Below are 18,093 nucleotides of genomic sequence, written 5' to 3'. Positions count from 1 at the left end.
TCTATGTGGGCATGGTACTCATAGTTTCTGAACCAAAAATGAAGACATGGACTTTGATATATGATCTGATTGGGACAGAATATTCACAATCAGAACTTCCTACATAGAAAATGAAAGAAGATTGCTTGAATTTTCTATGTATATGAGTACCCACAATGCTCATCTTTGATCAGTTTCCTTTCCATAACATGAAAGAATAATAGTACTTATCGGATATACTTGTTTTAAGGGTTAAATGAGTTAAATATATATAGCACTTAGAACCATGCGTGATACCTGATAACTACTATGCTCTTGTGATTTTTCTTCAAAATCATGCAACAGTTTATATTTTACAGTACGATCTAAAGTAGTAGTTCTCATACTTGAGGGTGCATCAGAGTTATCTGAAAGGCTTGTAAAAACAGATTGCTGGGCCCCACCCTCAGAAATTCTGACTTATTAGGTCTGGAGTGGGGTCTGAGAATTTGCATTTCTCACAAGTTCCCAGCTGTTTCTAATGATGCTGGTCCTAGGACTACACTTTGAGAATCATTGGTTTAAAGAATTGCTTAATGTATCTCACTGAGACATAGACCTAATATACTGTATTAGGGTGAAGCAAGTGGAGATTTGAATGAAGTACCTCTGCTAACAGTAAGGAAGTCCACTTCACAGTAAAGACCAATTATGTAGTTTGGGGGAAATTGGGTCAATTTAGAATCAGCGGTAGTTCTAATCTAAGCTATGTGTCCTACAGAAGAGAAAACTGAGGCCCAGAGAGATGAAGGGACTAGCCCAAAGTTACCCACCTGGCAATGTCATTGCCAGGGTCAGACCTCAGTATTCTGACTCCCAACCAAGTATCCTTTTCACTGGATGTACTGCTCTTTGTTAGCCTGTTGGGAGGAAATAAATCACAGCCCCAGGTAGAAATGGAACCCATGTTGGCATGTCTGAGAGTGCTGCCATATGCTCACAAATACTCAGAATGCAGTGAAAAAGTAAGGAAGGTCTTCCATGTTTCCTTATTATACATATTCTACATTGTACCAGGAAGAATTTTACATTGTATCTAGAGATCAGCCTCAGTAATCAGTTTAACTGTAGCCTCTCTTTCTCTACATAGCCCTCCACTTAGTGTATAGGAAGTAACCCTTTTAAGCAAGTTGGGGGGGGGTTGATCAACATGGATATGACTCTTTTAGCTCTTCCCAAAGAGAGGTCTGGCCTTTGCCCTTGGATACTGGGAGGTGATCTCTAGGCCCCTGAAGTGTCCTGCTTGACAGGAATGTCTTTATGATGGGGGCTTTGAGCTATGCTGTATCAGTTCCAATCTTTAGAGGAATTAGACTGAAATCATTAGTCTACTCTCTGGGAAGGGCTGAAGACTAAAAGTCAGCCAAATGGGCAGTTTGACTGAGCTCCAATAAAAACTCTGGACACTAAAGTCTTGGGAAAGCTTTCCTAGTTGGCAATAATCTGTATATATTGTCACATATCATGGCTGGAAGGAGGTAATGCCCTCCATGACTCCATGGGGAGAAAATGGTTGGAAGTTCCATTTGGACCCCTCCTGGACTCTGCCCTAAGCATCTCTTCCCACAGCTGATTTTAATTTGTATCCTTTTGCTATAAAAACACTATAATTGTAAGCATAGTGCTTTCCTGAGTTTTGTGAGTTGCTCTAGCAAATTAGCCACTGTGAGGTGGCTAGGGCTTCCAGATGTGTAAATAGCTGGTCTGAAGTGAGGATGCTTCTAAGGACCCATGAACTTGTGCCTTGTGTCTAAGTGAGGACAGTCTTGTGGAGACTGTTCCCTCAGACTTGGCAGTTTGGCTAAACTCATTCTAGGGTGGTGGTGAAAGCAAGGATAATAAAAGGTGAGGTTGGAAGATTTGGGTATGATTCATGTTGGGGAAGTCTATGAAATTGGTGAGTTTAGGGGTTTGTATTTTGGAAAAGGTGAATTTAAAGAAGTCTCCCAGATGGGAGGTAAGAGACCAAATAATGGCAGGAAGAAAAATTAGACCTTTTAGATCTGAGTAGATTCCTGATAGAGTGACCTTAGGCAAATTACTTCAAGCCTTAGTCAAGTAGAGGTAAATATGAGAGTTAAAAGTGATGATATATGTGGAAATGTTTTAAAACTATCATATGTAAATGTGAAAAAACAAAGTACTTTTAACATTCTGGAAAAATCTGAGTGTAACTGTCATAAACTGAGTTATATGGGAGAAGTTAATACTTTCTTGATATTTCCCCCACAGATTAGAAAAAGTTACTTCCCTGTGTTTTTAAATTTGTCACATATCCACATTCAAAAACTTTAACTTGATTAGCAATCTTTTATCTTTAATATGTTTCCCTATCTGTATGTTCCCAAGCAAGGTATTTCTATTTATTATTTTTTATTGAGATATAATTGACATATAACATTAGTTTCATGTATACAACATAATGATTTGATATTTGTACATATTGCTAAATGATCACCACAGTAAGTCTAGTCAATATCCATCATCACACATGTCAATAGTTAAAATTTTTCTTGTGATGAGAACTTTTAAGATTTACTCTTAGCAACTTTCAAATACACAGTAGAGCATTATTAACTATAATTCCCATGGTGTACATTTCATCCCCAGAACTCATTTATTTGCAAGGGACTTCTAGATCCAAAAAAACTGGGGTGCTTAAGAAAAGCAGTTCACATATTTCAGCTTCTCCCCAGATTTATCACCTCTCCAATGTGTCTGATTCGTATCTCCTCCACTTTCCTACATCATGGGATCAAAATTTTCAGAACATAACACTTAAAAATGGTGCTTCACTGTAAGATGCATTTTTCCAAAGTAAAGATCCCGGTGTTGTGTATGGTCCTGGAGTTTTACCAGAGGCAAAATGGTTGTGCTTCGGCAGCGCAACCTGCAGGCTCAGGCTCCGGAGCTGTGTGAGCTTGGCGGGAGAGGTCTGGGTTGGCATATCTGGGAGTTCTCTAATAGGTGCTGCCCCTCGTGTGTTGGAGGCAGTGTGGGAGTGGCGCTCCAAGAGGGTGGGCGTGAGTGGATGGGCGCTGCTGGGCCTCGCTCAAAAGGTCTTAGCTGGGAAGGGACGGTGAGGCCCATTTCCCACCTGGATTAATATGGATCCGATGGGGTCATCGTTTTCCATCTCCTGGGCCATGCCTACAGCCGGGTGGAGCTGCCTACAGCCGGGCGGAGCTGCCTACAGCCGGGCGGAGCTACCTCCCTGCGGAGGCGAGGTCTCCAGGCGCCGGAACCTGCTGCGGAGGGAGCTCGTCCCCATGGCAACGCCACGCGCAGCCCGGCCTGGTCCACACCGGGAGCGGAAGAGGGACTGCGGGAGGAGGCAGGGCCGGCCGTGCCTTCTGAGAATGCGCCTTCATTTGCACGTCTCCCCCGCGCGCCGGCGGCCGTGGTATCGCCCAAGGCGGAAGGGGCTCTTGGATAGAAACTGTTCGCCGGCGCAGAGATGGCTGCGGGCGTCCCCTGTGCGCTAGTCACCAGCTGCTCATCCACCTTTTCCGCAGACCGGCTAGTCCAGCGTGAGTAGTGAGGCACCTGGGCCGATTTCCAAGCCCCGCGCCGAGCCTCGGCTGGCGACAGTCCCAGCACCGCGGCTTCCCTCGGGGCCTCTGTCGCCGCCGCGGGCCCTGGCCTCTTGCTCCCCTTGGTGGTGGCCCGAGACTCCTCTGGTGCCCTTCAGACGTGGTCGAGGTGCCCAGTCCGCCAGGTGTCCACCATTAGCTCCTGCACTCGTTGTTTTTCTGCCTGCCCGGCCCAGCATGTCGTTTCTTCCAGCTTTGTCTGTAAAGTAGGACCCCAGCCCAGGGGTTGTTGCGGGCAACCTTTGAGGTGAACCGGAAAGGCGCTCTGGGAATGGTACCGAGGAACGCGAGTGTCAGGTGCAGGAATCGTGATTTATGTTGCCATCCCTGCTCCTGAGGTAGAGAGTGTTTCCTCTGGCTACCCCTTGATGTGTATTTTAAGACTTGTTCGACTTGTCCCCTGCACTCTGCAGTTATTCAGTGCCTTGCCTTCCTCCTGAGGCTAGGCCCTCCGCCAGCATTAGTTTTTGGTTATTACTGGGCCTAGTCCTTTTGCCTCTGGACCTTCATAGTGGTTGTCAAACTAAGTCACTCTTGAAAGAACCGTAGGCGAGGAGGGGAGACCAGTGTAGTAGAGAAACCATAGGGCTGGAGGCATAGATAGGCTCAACTCTTCCACTAACTAACTCCCCGAAGTTGATTATAACTCAAGACTCCTGTTTTAAATGCGTGGCTTCGAGTAAGAACAGTGACTCTCAGCTGTAACCTATGCCCTTCCGTTTTCTTTGTAAAGTGGTGATAATTTTCACAGGATTTTGTGCTTAACCCAGAGTAATCATTCGGTAAATGGTAGATATTATTATTAAAGCACATTCTCTCTCTAGCCCTCAGTTTCCTGATCCTGAAAATGGGGCATATGAATCTATCTCACAGGATTCTTTGAAGGACCGGTGATGTGACATTTTGAAAGCATTTTGTAAAGTGTAAAGCATCATATAAACTGTAACTTCTTCCTGTAGTACCTGTCAAATGACAGAATTAGGCAGGATGTCACTCCAGCACAAATGTTCTGTAACTTAGTTATCATTTGTGATCACATAAAAAGTTCCTTAATTATAACCCTAAATGGTAACTAACTGCTCTAATTATGCCATTTCCTTATCTCTCATCAGTGCTCCTTCCCATTTTTTCCTTTCTTTTCTTTTTGAGAATTGTTTTATTCTAAAAGTAGTGCATAGTCCATTAAGTAAAATTTAGCACACGTAGAAAAGAAAATGTCAGCCAAGGTCTCATCACCCAAACACAAATACTGTGTTAACATTTCTGTGCATTTCCTTCCAGTTTTGTTCCCAATGCACAGGTTTTAAAAAATTGATAATTACATTGCATATATAATTTTTATATTTTATATATAACATGTAATATTTTTAACATTTTATATATAAAAATTCAAAATATTGTATCTGAAATATTAAATATATAAATGTATAAAATTATATATTTATAACACATTTAAGGTGTATGATTTGTATACATATATTTATATAAAATATACTTTTATATTTTACATATATTTCATAAATTATTTTTATCCTGATATTTTTCATCTACCATTACACTGTAAATTAGTTTCCATCATATATTACATCTAGAGAACATATCAGAATTTGCTCAGAATTCTTAAGATTCTGATGTATTTAACTTTCCAAAGGAATTATATGTCTTTGGATTTCCATTACTGATATGTAGAAGTCCTTTCAAAGCCAATTTCAGAAATATTTGTTAAGTTTTCTTTTGGTTATCATGTGCTTTAAGGATCAGAATTGGCAGACACGGTCACTTCCTTGAAGGAGCTGATTACCTATAGTTGGGGAATAGTAACACTGTACTTCTTTAAAATATATTAGCATCATTGGGAATAAAATTAATTCTGTAAAATAAAATAATCCACTTTATTTCTATATGTAAAATGCTTCTTGGATAACTTTTGTGTTGCTTAAAATTAGCTGACCTTTCCTTTGTGATTCCATTAATGTTATGTAGTGAAAAATAAAATAGAAGCAGTTAGTGAAGAGATTACTTGAGTAAGGAAAAGTGAACTATAAAAGAGGGCTTTTACCATTTCTTCCCAGGTTAATGATTTGGGTAACCACGGATAGTATTAGAATGTAGTACAGTATTTGCTGAGCATTGATTCTGTTTTATCATAATTAAAGATTGAATTAAATTAATCACAGATTGAGTCTAATTTTGGCATAAAAGATGGAGACTACCATAATGAATGACTTTTAAGTGTTCAGTGACATTAAGCAATATATGATTTTGGATTGAATCTAATTTACCTTTTTTGGGAAGGTTTGGTTTCTTCCCGTGCATCAGGAAGAAGAACATTTAGGGTTTCTCCAGTCTCTTTCCTTCAACATCTGATCTATTTCACTGCTTTTGGGGACTTCGCTGGTGGTCCGGTGGTTAAGACTCCACGCTTCCAATGCAGGGGGCACGGGTTCGATCCCTGGTTGGGGAACTAAGATCCCATATGCTGCGTGGTGCAGCCAAAAAAATTTTTAAAGTACTGCTTTTAACAACAATGGGAAATATTTCATAACCAAGTAACCAAGTTTATTATTATAAGTATACATGAAATAAAAATCAGTAGGCCTCTACTATGGATAAGGTGTGGACTTTGTGAGAAGCTTTTTTCATTTTGTCGCTCAAAGGCTTTATGTGCAGTATTCTGGGTGGATGTCTGACATCAGATAAAAGGGGCATTACCAGTGTAGACTTTTAAAGGGAAATGAAGGCTCAGAATGCTTATGCAAGCAAGGCTGTGTGTGGTGTGAGAGCAAGTGTCGGTACCCCCAGGCCAGACCTCTTTCCACCCCCCATATGTTTATATGAACATTTTACTTTTATTCTGGAAAAGTGTATTCTGATATTAAGAACAGAGCTAGTCTCTGTGCCAGTTACTGCAGCTGAAAGGACTACTAAGAGACTATTCTTCCCTTCAGGAGGGATGTGGTGAAAGTATGTGCTCCACCTGTGGAAATATTAAAATGTTGATACCTAAGATTTAATATCTTACTCTATTTTCCTAGAAGGAACTTTAGATAGAAAAATCCCATTTGGTTTTAATGTATGTAATGCTAACTTAGCAACTGTAAGCCATTTAGGTTCTACACCTGAACATTTGGAGCAAATTTTTTTCTTCTAGTGAAATGTGGGAATTTGGAGATCTTATAATAAGCATTTATATGTGTATCAATATTCTTCCCAAACATGTTTTCACATAATTTAGTTTGGTTCTTGTATCCTTGTGAATTCATGGAGTCAGGGTTTCTCCTTTTTTTTCTTTTTTTTTTTTTGTGCGGTACACGGGCCTCTCACTGTCGTGGCCTCTCCCGTTGCGGAGCACAGGCTCCGGACGCGCAGGCTCAGCGGCCATGGCTCACGGGCCCAGCTGCTCCGCGGCATGTGGGATCTTCCCGGACCGGGGCACGAACCCATGTCCCCTGCATCGGCAGGCGGACTCTCAACCACTGTGCCACCAGGGAAGCCCAGGGTTTCTCCATTTTATAAATGAAGAAACCGGGGCTTGGAAGCACTAGGTGAGTTGCCTGGAGTGCTCAAGTACCAAGTGCTGGAGTATATGTTCTCATTTGGGATTTGTGTGCATGGGCTGTCTCATTGAAATGTGTTGGAATTCCTTAGCAATCAGAAGTATTTAAGGTGGTGGCATTGGTGGAAGAACTGAGAGAGAAGATTAACTCAAAAGAAGGTTTTAAAATATGCTCGCGTTTCCATTTAGAATGGTTGAAGTCTTAATTCTTTTTGTGGTACATGAGCCTCTCACTGTTGTGGTCTCTCCCATTGCGGAGCACAGGCTCCGGACGCGCAGGCTTAGCGGCCATGGCTCACGGGCCCAGCCGCTCCGCGGCATGTGGGATCTTCCTGGACCGGGGCACGAACCTGTGTCCCCTGCATCAGCAGGCGGACTCTCAACCACTGCGCCACCAGGGAAGCCCTGAAGTCTTAATTCTAAGTGAAGAAAAAAAAAATCCTTGCCCAAAGGACCTGTATTTTAAAAAGGGCATGTGCATACCTGATGGTCTTTAACAGTGTCTGGATTTTTATTTTCTCAATTTAGGGAACCCAAAGTAGAAACACTGTATATATTAGTCTCTCCTGCTATGTAGAATTAACATTAAAATTAAAAGGTTGTTCCAGATCGTCTCTAACATCCCTTCTAGATGTAAAATTCTACGGTATCGGTTATTTTTATGTTAGATTATATAATGCTTCATGTTTATCTTTTGGAAACTGAAGGATCAAGCCTGATTTTAAAGTTGCAGTAGACACTCCACTTGTAGTAGAGAGTTTGACATTTTGTGTTTGGAATTCAGATGCATTTACCCATAGAAACAATCCACTGGTCCTCAGGTTTCTAAAACTGTGGAACCAGGTAGCTCAATTATATGATGGGTAAACTAGGCTTTGGGGAATTATGCAGGCAAAGCTGGCCATCAGGTATGACATTGCTGCTTTGGGAAACATTCATTCTTCTGTTAAGACTGGGAGTTTGTTTCCAGGTCTGTCAGACTCCTGTATTTACAAAGGGATCTTAAAGTAATTTACTAAAGAGAACATTCTTATTTCACAATAGGGGCTATTGTACAGCTTAGACAATGTTATCTAGCAACAGAATAGGGATAAGAACTTGGGTCTTCTAATTTGCGTTTTTCTGTAGCTGCTTGAGGTATTCTGAGTAGAGCCTTTTACTCTGGGAATAAGTAATAATTTTTGCTTAAGCAAAGTTGCTTATTTTGTTGTGGTAGGAGGGCTCTGCCTTTGATTGGATTGTATATTTCCAAGTCTTTATTTTCTTCAAAGAAGAAAGATTGGGCCAGCAAGATGTACCACAAGGGCCTAGAGTTGTCATCACAGAATGATTTATTAAGTGGTCAGACAAAAGCAGTGATTTCAAATGGTAATGGGGGTGGGGGAACTTTGATTTGTTTTTAACTATGATACTTAATATATTTTAAAATTTTCAAATAACATTAAAAGAAGGCTCAAGATTGTTATCTTTATTTAAAAAGGGATGTTAAGTCATCAACCTTAAGACTAAATACAAGTCACATTCTCTCCAGACGCAAAGTGATTTATAAAACACATCCATGTTATCTTCCTGTCTGTGTGTGTATGTTTGTGTATGTATGTATAATTAAAGGTCAAAGAGGTTGTGATTTTCTCAGGTTGTTCAGCTCATAAAAGTTGGAGATTCAATTCTAGTTCTTTTATATATGTGAAATATGATGAACTTCCTGGTGGCCAGAGCTGTATGTATTCAAGGTGAATTTAGGGATAGGAGAAATTACAGTAGAAGATTTCACTACTACAGTGAGAACTTTTATGGTTCAAAATAAGTTTATACCTTTTCTTTCATGGTAGTTGGAGCCTTAGTAGATGAACTACCATAAGCTAATAAAAAATGAAAAGGCCTCTATTGGTGCCCAATTTGTGTTTTTTTTTTTTTTTTATCGGTCGAGTAGAGAATTTGTGTGAAGTGTTAGACTAATCTTTTAGCTGTTGTTGAAGAGTTAAATGATTATAAGGTGTTTGTCTTCCCAGTAACTGGCATTCCAGTAACGGGGTAGAGAGCAGTGGGGAAGTATTACACGTCAGCCGACGTTGTACAAAACCGTTTGTGATACTGAGAGTATTGTATCATCCTGGAGGATTCTGAGTGTATCTAGACTCAGGCCTTTATTTCTGGGCCACCTAACTGCTTATTTTTCTGTAGCAAAAGATAAAAAACATCCAGAAAATATGCAGTGGTCATTTGGTTTAAACAACTTGCTGCCTTTTGCTCTGTATAATTCCTCAGCAAATATTGACACTCAATAAATAATGAAATCTGATATAAAACCATTTTTTAAAAAAAGGTTAAAGTATGAAAACTGTTTTAAATATGTCTGGCAAGAATGAGGATCTGGACACGATGTTGTATTTGTGTTGGAGCCAGTGCACACAGATACCACAAATACCTCTCTGAGAATTACTTATCCAGGAAGCAAGACTGAGGTACGTTAAGACAGAGAGGACAGTTGTGAAACTCTTAAAGAGCCTTTGTGATGTTTTAGATTCAGTAACAAATAACCTTTTTAGTGTTTAATTTTCCATACAGACCTGAAGGCTGGTTCAACACAGAGATGGGGTAAAGTAGTATCGTACCTGGATCAAAATCAGTATGCTCAGAGCAGGAAAATGTGTGATCATTTGGTAATAAAGAGCACTGTTATGCTGACATAAGAGAATTGCCATTCTGTCCGAATTCTGCTGGGGTTGTTCAGGACTTTTGTGAGGGAAAAAATTTGTGAATTGAGTGCTGAGTTCTACCCTCTTCCTAGGTATCTGATTTTAAGCACGTTAACTTTTCATTGCACAAATACTTACTGACTGTCTTACATGTGCCATCATTGTTCTCAGTATCTAAAACCTGTGCCTCAATTGCCTACCTTGTCAATAAAGTGATTTTTTTAAGGCAGCTTTGGGGTGTAATTTAAATACCATAAAATCCACCTGTTTTAAGTGTAGAAAATTTCTGTCATTCTAGAAGGAGACCTTCTACCTGTTAGCAGTCATTCCTCATTCCCACCCCAGCTCTGGGCAACCACTAATGTACTTTCTGTCTCGATAGAGTTGCCTTTTCTGGACATTTTATATAAAAGAAATCATATGAAATGTGGTCTGTTGTGTCTGGCTTCTTTTACTTAGCTTGATGTTTTTGAGATTCACCCCTGCTGTAAGCACGTACTTGGTATTCCATTGTATGGAGAGACCACATTTTGTTTATCCATTCATCTGATGATAGACATTTGGTTGTTTCCACTTTTTGGCTATTATGAATAATGCTATTATGGGCATGCTAAGAAACTACTGTATACTATTTTACGAAACTGCGGGACTTTTTCAGAGCGGCTGTACCATTTTACCTTTCCCATCAGCAACGTATGAGGGTTTCAATTTCTCCACATTTTTGACAACACTTGTTAAGTGTCTGTATTTTCACTTATATAGTTGGGGTGAGGTAGTGTCTCGTGGTTATTATTTGCATTTTCTTAGTAACTAGTGATGTTGAGAATCTTTTCATGTGTATATAGTCCATTCATATATCTTTGGTGAAAAGTCTATTCAAATTTTTGGCTCATTTAAAAAGAAATTGAAGTATAGTTGAATTACAATATTGTGTTAGCTTTAGGTGTACAGCAAAGTGATTCAGATATATATATGTGTGTGTATATATATATATTTTAGATTATTTTCCATTATAGGTTATTATAAGATATTGAATGTAATTCCCTGTGCTATCATGTTGCTTATCTATTTTATGTATAGTAGTTTGTATCTGTTAATCCCATACTCCTAATTTGTCCCTCTCCCCTTTGGTAGCCATAAGTTTGTTTTCTATGTCTGTGAGTCTGTTTCTGTTTTGTACATAGATTCATTCGTATTATTTTTTAGATTCCCTGTATAAGTGGTATCAGGTAAAATTTGTCTTTGACTTACTTCACTAAGTATAGTATTCTCTAGGTCCATCCATGTTGCTGCAAATGTCAGTATTTCATTCCTTTCTACGGCTGAGTAATATTCCACTGTGTGTATATATTACATCTTCTTAAGCCAATCATCTGTTGATGGGCACTTGGGTTGTTTCCATGTCTTGCTTTTTCCCATTAAAAAAAGTGTTTTTTTGTCTTCTTATTAATGAGTTGTAAGAGTATTTTATATATTCTAGACACAAGTTCCTTATCACGTACATAATTTACAAATATTTTCTCCCATTCTGTGGCTTATCTTTTGGTTTTCTTGATGGTATCTTTTGAAATGCAAAAGTTTTAAATTTTGATGAAGTCCAATTTATCAGTGTTTTCTTTTTCCATTATCCTTTGACTGTGTGTTCTCCAAGCATGATTTTAACCCATCTGGAAGGACCTTTTGGATACTGGGACGTTGGGTCTGTTAGCTTTGTAATGTTTGCCATTGGACCAAGCTTATTTTCAGTATTTACATACAGGAGCTACAAAATAAATGTTCTTCATTAAATTTACTCTGTTTTGGAAAATTCATCTTAGACATGTTTACCTTCTTTCAGAATAAGTTAGCATCTGCTGCAGATTCTGTTGTCAACCTGAGCAGACATTGACATTTTTTGTGAAGTTTTATTGATGCTGATTTGTTTATAAAACATTACCAGTTGAATATGAAAATTATTTTCATCTCATAATTGCCCTGTTTAGACTTATGTGTTCTTCAGAAAATCACCATTTATAAATTATTTTCAAAGCATCTAAGATTAATTGCCAGATAATTTTTATGGTTAAAATAATTAAAGAATACATTTGAGATAGATTTTTATCAGATGCAAATGAAAGGCATTTATGTCTGTGGTGGGAGGTTATGGTGCCTGGCTGTAAAAGGCTAGTTTCAGTTCTATGAGAAAGAATAAAACCAACTTTGCATTCCACAACTTTTATTTTGTTTCATGAATACAGTCAAGTCAGTTCCACAAGTTCATTTGCTTTAGATCAGGGTTTCTGTTGACATTTTGGGCTGAGTAATCCTCTGTTGTGTGGGGCTGTCCTGTGCATTGTATTCTTGGGCTCTGCCCACTAGGTGCCAGTAGCATCTCCTCGCTTGTGACAACCAAAAATGTCTCTAGATGTTGACATGTGACCTGAGAGACAAAATCACCTCCCCATAAAGAACCACTGCTTTAGATGATATCTGGACGTATGATTCCAATAAATAAGTGATAGTAATGGAATCCAAAGAAGTCCCCCCCTTTTCCCCAAATATGAGTGGGAATTGTCCATCAGCAATGCCACTGGGATTGATAAAGTGGTCTTTGCATGCAGCCCATGAAGTTTAGAGGCTGATGGTTCTTCTTGGCCCTCGTAAAGCACTTCTCCACATTCTGTCTCCCCTGGCTGCCAGCTTCTTTCTTTATGTCTTTTGTGCATGTTGGTCTCTCATGTTGGTCTTCTAAGGGCAAAGCAGAGACCGTGTACCCTCCCCCACCACACCCCCACCCTAAGTTATTTTAACATGAAGATGTGGTGACCAAGTCCAGACAGCTATTGGGAGAAAGTGAACTTGACGAAAAGGAGGAGGGCTGAGTTGGATTACCTCTGTTTAAACTTTTAAAACTTTTCCACTGTGATACAAAAAGCCCCAAAGCATGTGGCAATGTGAATTTACATAGTGACCAGAGAGGAGTGTGTGAGGAAAAGGTAATTAAGTGTTGTAAGCAAACCAGAACTGCTGTATTCCTGTTAAAGCAGGGGTATGTTGCTCTAACTCAATCCAGTTCCTCTTCTCAGCCACTTAATACTGCTCTACTGATGGATCTGTCATATACACGGAGACAGATATTGCATATACATGCACCAGGAGGCTGCAGGATGATTACTCAGAGAATCACAGATAAGAATTTCCTGACATTTGTCTCTGTAAAGTCCCAGCCCTAACCTTGCAATTTTAACCTTTAAATGGCACACAGGCTCCAAAGGCCCTTTACACTGCAGCAGTATGATCTACTCCTAGTACTTGGGGAATAATCTGGTAGTTAATAACTGTTATAGAGTTTTGGACAGAGTAGCACCCACCTTGTATGGCGTTCTCATGAAATTGTGGCTATGAAATGGTCACTGGTTGCAACAATATGGAACCGTTATGATTTTTTTTCTGTTATAAATTTATTTATTTATTTATTTTTGGCTGCATTGGGTCTTCGTTGCTGCGCACGGGCTTTCTCTGTTTGTGGTGAGCAGGGACTACTCTTTGTTGGGGTGCGCAGGCTTCTCATTGCAGTGGCTCCTCTTGTTGTGGAGCACCGGCTCTAGGTGGGTGGGCTTCAGTAGTTACGACTCGAGGGCTGTAGAGCGCAGGCTCAGTAGTTGTGGCACACGGGCTTAGCTGCTCTATGGTGTGTGAGATCTTATGGACCAGGGCTCGAACCCATGTCCCCTGCATTGGCAGGTGGATTCTTAACCACTGTGCCACCAAGGAAGTGCTGGTACCATTATGATTTTTAAAGGTCCCTCTTTGTCTTTCCTCCTTGCTGTTTAATGAAAACTCTGGCTGTCATATTTTTTCCCAAATCACATTTTGCTCAATTCTTTTCTTTCATAATAGCTACTTTCTCCTTCAGCTGACGTCAGACTCTACTGCCTCCTATACTTTTCCTAATTGCTTTCTCTTCTTTCTCAGTCTGAGCCTTAACAATGGAAAAGAAAAATTTGAGAAGGCATACTTTGGGAAGGGAGGGGCCAGAGCAGCTTTGTTATTTCCTAATTGTAATGTTTCTTACTAACTCTCCTCAACACGTGTGTAACCTGTCCTCTTAGAGTCAGAAGTGCTGCCACGTGTGCAGGAAGCTGAGCTGGGGAGGAGGATGTGAACTTTACTGAGGGCCTGCTCTGTGCCCAGCGCCCACCTGCGCTTCTTGGGCATTGTTTTATTTAATCTTCAAGGAGCCACTTGAGGAGTGTTTTTGTCCCCTGTTGCAGCCGAGGTGACTCACAGAGAGATTAATTTGTCATTCTCACTGAGGGCCAGCATTCAAATGCAGGTCCCTCTGACCCCAGGTCTGTGCTGTTTCTCTTTTCCGGCCTTTTCTGGTTAGTAGTGCTGCCATCACAAAGGGAAGGGGAAGGAACTGTGGGTCCCCCAGAGGAGTGGGTACCATGAAAGACACTGGTATCAGGGGTGGGAGGTTATGATGCCTGGCTGCAAAGGCAGTTTCAGGTCTATGAGAAAGAATAAAACCAACTGTATTCTCAGAAGAGTGCTCCTTTCTGGAAGGATCGTCTTGATTTGAGGTGGCAGCTGTCACTTCCCTCAGGGCATAGAAAATATGATTTAACCACTGGACAACTCTTCACAAATCAGTGTCTCAAATCAATTAATCAGTGTCATGATTAATTAAGTGCACATTAATTCTACCAGTATTAAAAGTGTCTTTAGGGCTTCCCTGGTGGCGCAGTGGTTAAGAATCCACCTGCCAATGCAGGGGACATAGGTTCGAGCCCTGGTCTGGGAGGATCCCACATGCCGTGGAGTAACTAAGCCCGTGCACCACAACTACTGAGCCCGTGCTCTAGAGTCCGCAAGCCACAACTACTGAGCCTGCGTGCCACAAATACTGAAGCCCACGCGCCTGGAGCCTGTGCTCCGCAACAAGAGAAGCCACTGCAGTGAGAAGCCTGTGCACCACAACTACTGAGCCTGCGCTCTAGAGCCTGTGAGCCACAACTACTGAGCCTGCGTGCCACAGCTACTGAAGCCTGCACGCCTAGAGCCCATGCTCCGCAGCAAGAGAAGCCACCGCAATGAGAAGCCTGTGCACATCAACAAAGACCCAACACAGCCAAAAAATAAATAAATAAAATAAATATATATAAAGAAAAGAATGTTTAAAAAAAAGAAAAGAAAATCTAACTGGTGTGCCAAGCCACAACTTCACAGCTGTTATTGCTCAGAAGTATTTAAAAAAAAAAAAGTGTCTTTAATTCTCCTACTGAAGGAGATACGAATAATCTAAAACAGTATCAGTTCCTTGAGTTTAGAATGCACTGATTTGGTCTTTTTTGGCTGGGGTAGATAGGTGAGGGGGTAAGGTAAGGATTGTATTTATATATATGCATGTATGAAATTGGGTATTTGTGCTGTTTTGTGAATTTGCCTTGGAACCTCAGAAAGCTTCTTGCCCCTTTCTTTAATGATTGCTTCCCAAATTAACCTTTTTCTGAGGGAAGGAACATCAGGAGAGACGGAATAGTAGAAAGAAGGGCAAGAAGAAGAGGGAGGTGCTGGGTCACTGACCTGAAATGCTTCCTTGGCTTACAGCTTTCTTCAACTTTGGAATCTCTTCAGTAACTTGCCAAGTGGGAGGGACTATAGGGGAAATAAGATCACCAAGGAAGTGAGAAGTAAGTAGGAGTTGCTGGAGAATTGATCGGTATGTAACAGTTTCTCAAGCAGGAAAGGAGATTTATACTTAAAGCTGGGGGAAAGGTTTACACTTGCTACTGGAACTGAATTGACGTTTAACTTCTCATCTGAAAACACTATGAATTAACTATTTTAAGCTGTGAAACCATTCATAATAACATAGCTGGCCATCATCTAGTATTTGTCTCTTAAAAAATGATGTATTACAGCTCCACCAGGTGGCTGCCAGCAGAGTGAATGGCAGAAGGAGGGAGAAGCTGCTCTTGATTGTATTTGTGCATCATTTTGACTACATCAAAATTCAGTTTAGTGCAGGGCAAAGAAGAGAGGCCATGGCAGGTTTTTCTAGGAAGTCTGTCTGGCAAAAAACTCCCACAAGATCACTATGACTCACTTTTGACATAAAAATACTCGAAATCCATCAACAGTTTTCTGATGGGTTAGTTGTACCGTGGGGTCACATCTTTTGGTACCCTCATTCCAGCTCTTATTTTTGGTTTTCATGAAAGGGAAGAGGATGCTTAGCCCCATAGGTTAGTTTTGGCTGTGACCGTTAGACACTTGAGTGTGATCTAGCTCAAACGCTACGTATTGTACCGTGTAACGCACCACAATAGAGTAGGAAAGAATGCTGACGACCTGAATTCCGTTTTAGGCTCTGCTCCTATTAGGCAAGTGGCTTCTTTTTTCTGGCCCTCAGTTTTCTTATCTGTGAAATGAGTGAATTATACTGACTGATCTCTGGAAACTCTTAGCCATGTGCACCAGCATTTGAGTGATTTTTGCTTCAATGTGGAGAAGAATAAACTTGTTAAGCGTTTGAAACCAAATATAAAGGATGAGGGAGAAAAACTGTATTTAGTGTAGACATTTACATTTTTTAAATTAAACTCTGCATTATGATGTTGATGATAAGAACTAGAAAGAGCCCATCTTCACTTTTCTCTCTCTAGTTCTAATATGGCACAGATGTGATAATAAAGCCCACATGCAGCCTCACTGAAAGTATCTGATTAGACATAAAATGTTAAAAAAATCTGATAAGTAAATTGACCTATGAAATTGTTTTAGGCAGCACAAAGAATGAAAACAAAACAAAAGACCACGGAGCTGCTAAAACTTTGAAAGGTAAAATTCATTTTCCCAATTTATTGTTTCTATTCTCATTTAGATTTAGAGAAAAGAGAAAGAAATAGCTTCTTTGTATGTGTTAAGTAAATATCTTCTCACTTGAAAATCAACCACAGTATGTAATTGACATTTTAGGAGTTCTGAGTAACACAGTGGTTTATCCTCTTGTATTCTAGACATTGATTAATAAAATGAACCATCCTTAATGGATCCAAATATTCTGAATTGCAGTTTGTAAGTACATATATGACATCTTCATTGATTTAATTTTTTCATGTTAGTTGAAGACACTGACTTGAAAACACCGTAACCTACGTTTTATTCCAGTTTCTAACAATACAACCAGCCTAGGAAATATCAAGAACTGGCTGTGGCGCTGGTAGGAGTACTAGTCCCGTGCTCCTTCTACTTTCCCCTTGAAAACAGTGAGTTCATTGTTGTACTCTTTGTGCTCCCCCCTTAAAACAAAAGTCAATTCAATATGTTAAAAAATTACCTGTGAATGAAGACTGATTCCATGTGGTGGCTCCTCCTACCCTTAAAAAAGAAATCAGTTTATACATTTTTTGCTACTCTCCTTGGTTCAGTTTTCCTTCATTCCATATGTGCTTTTATCGGCATATATTAATGCACTTGCTTGAAGTTTGAAACGTTAGCTTTGGATGCAACATAGGCTTTGATCTGAGGTGGTTTTTTTTTTTCTATGAGACATTTACATGAGAGCAGAATCTTTGATTTTAATAACTTATGTGTTCTTCCTGGTTATTTCTTACCTGAGCTCCATTATGAGGGGCACTGCAGCTGGCTGCTATGGGATTGATTGATAATTAATAAAAGACTATAACTTAAGGTAGAAATTAAGCAGAAAGAACTACTGATTTCTTAAAGAGACAGGGTAAACTCAGATTTTCAAATACTGGCACAGACCTGTTAATTTAAGAGTAACAATTCTGGTTTTGGTGAAAATTTTTAGAAAGGTAGTTTCAAAAGGGGCCTTATGTCAAAGGTAAAGTCTTAAATTTATTTGAAATTTAATTTTTTGGTTAAAAAAGAGGTTTTATTTTCAGCAGACCAGTTCTTTTTTTTTTAACATCTTTATTGGAGTATAATTGCTTTACAATGGTGTGTTAGGTTCTGCTTTATAACAAAGTGAATCAGCTCTACATATACATATATCCCCATATCTCCTCCCTTTTGCCTCTCCCTCCCACCCTCCCTATCCCACCCCTCTAGGTGGTCACAAAGTACCCAGCTGATGTCCCTGGGCTATGCGGCTGCTTCCCACTATCTGTTTTACAGTTGGTAGTATATGTAAGTCCATGCCACTCTCTCACTTCGTCCCAGCTTACCCTTCCCCCTCCTTGTGTCCTCAAGTCCATTCTCTACATCTGCATCATTA

The 18,093-nt window shown here is 40.1% G+C and overlaps 1 protein-coding gene across 2 annotated transcripts in view; it reads left to right on the top strand.

Moving 5' to 3' along the window:
- The first annotated feature begins 3,439 nt into the window (after positions 1–3,439).
- Positions 3,440–18,093, top strand: part of AAGAB (alpha and gamma adaptin binding protein) — an 82,983-nt gene continuing 68,329 nt past the window's right edge. For both annotated transcript variants that reach the window (XM_082619129.1, XM_082619128.1), the window contains exon 1: positions 3,440–3,548. In XM_082619129.1, the coding sequence (XP_082475255.1) occupies positions 3,476–3,548 (73 nt within the window). In that variant the 5' untranslated portion in view covers positions 3,440–3,475. The remainder of the gene's footprint in view (positions 3,549–18,093) is intronic.

Source organism: Mesoplodon mirus (assembly GCF_964341445.2).
Source record: "Mesoplodon mirus genome assembly, chromosome: 4".
NCBI lineage: Eukaryota > Metazoa > Chordata > Mammalia > Artiodactyla > Ziphiidae > Mesoplodon > Mesoplodon mirus.
Note: the sequence above shows the minus strand (reverse complement) of the source record. Positions and strands in the feature narration are given on the sequence as shown.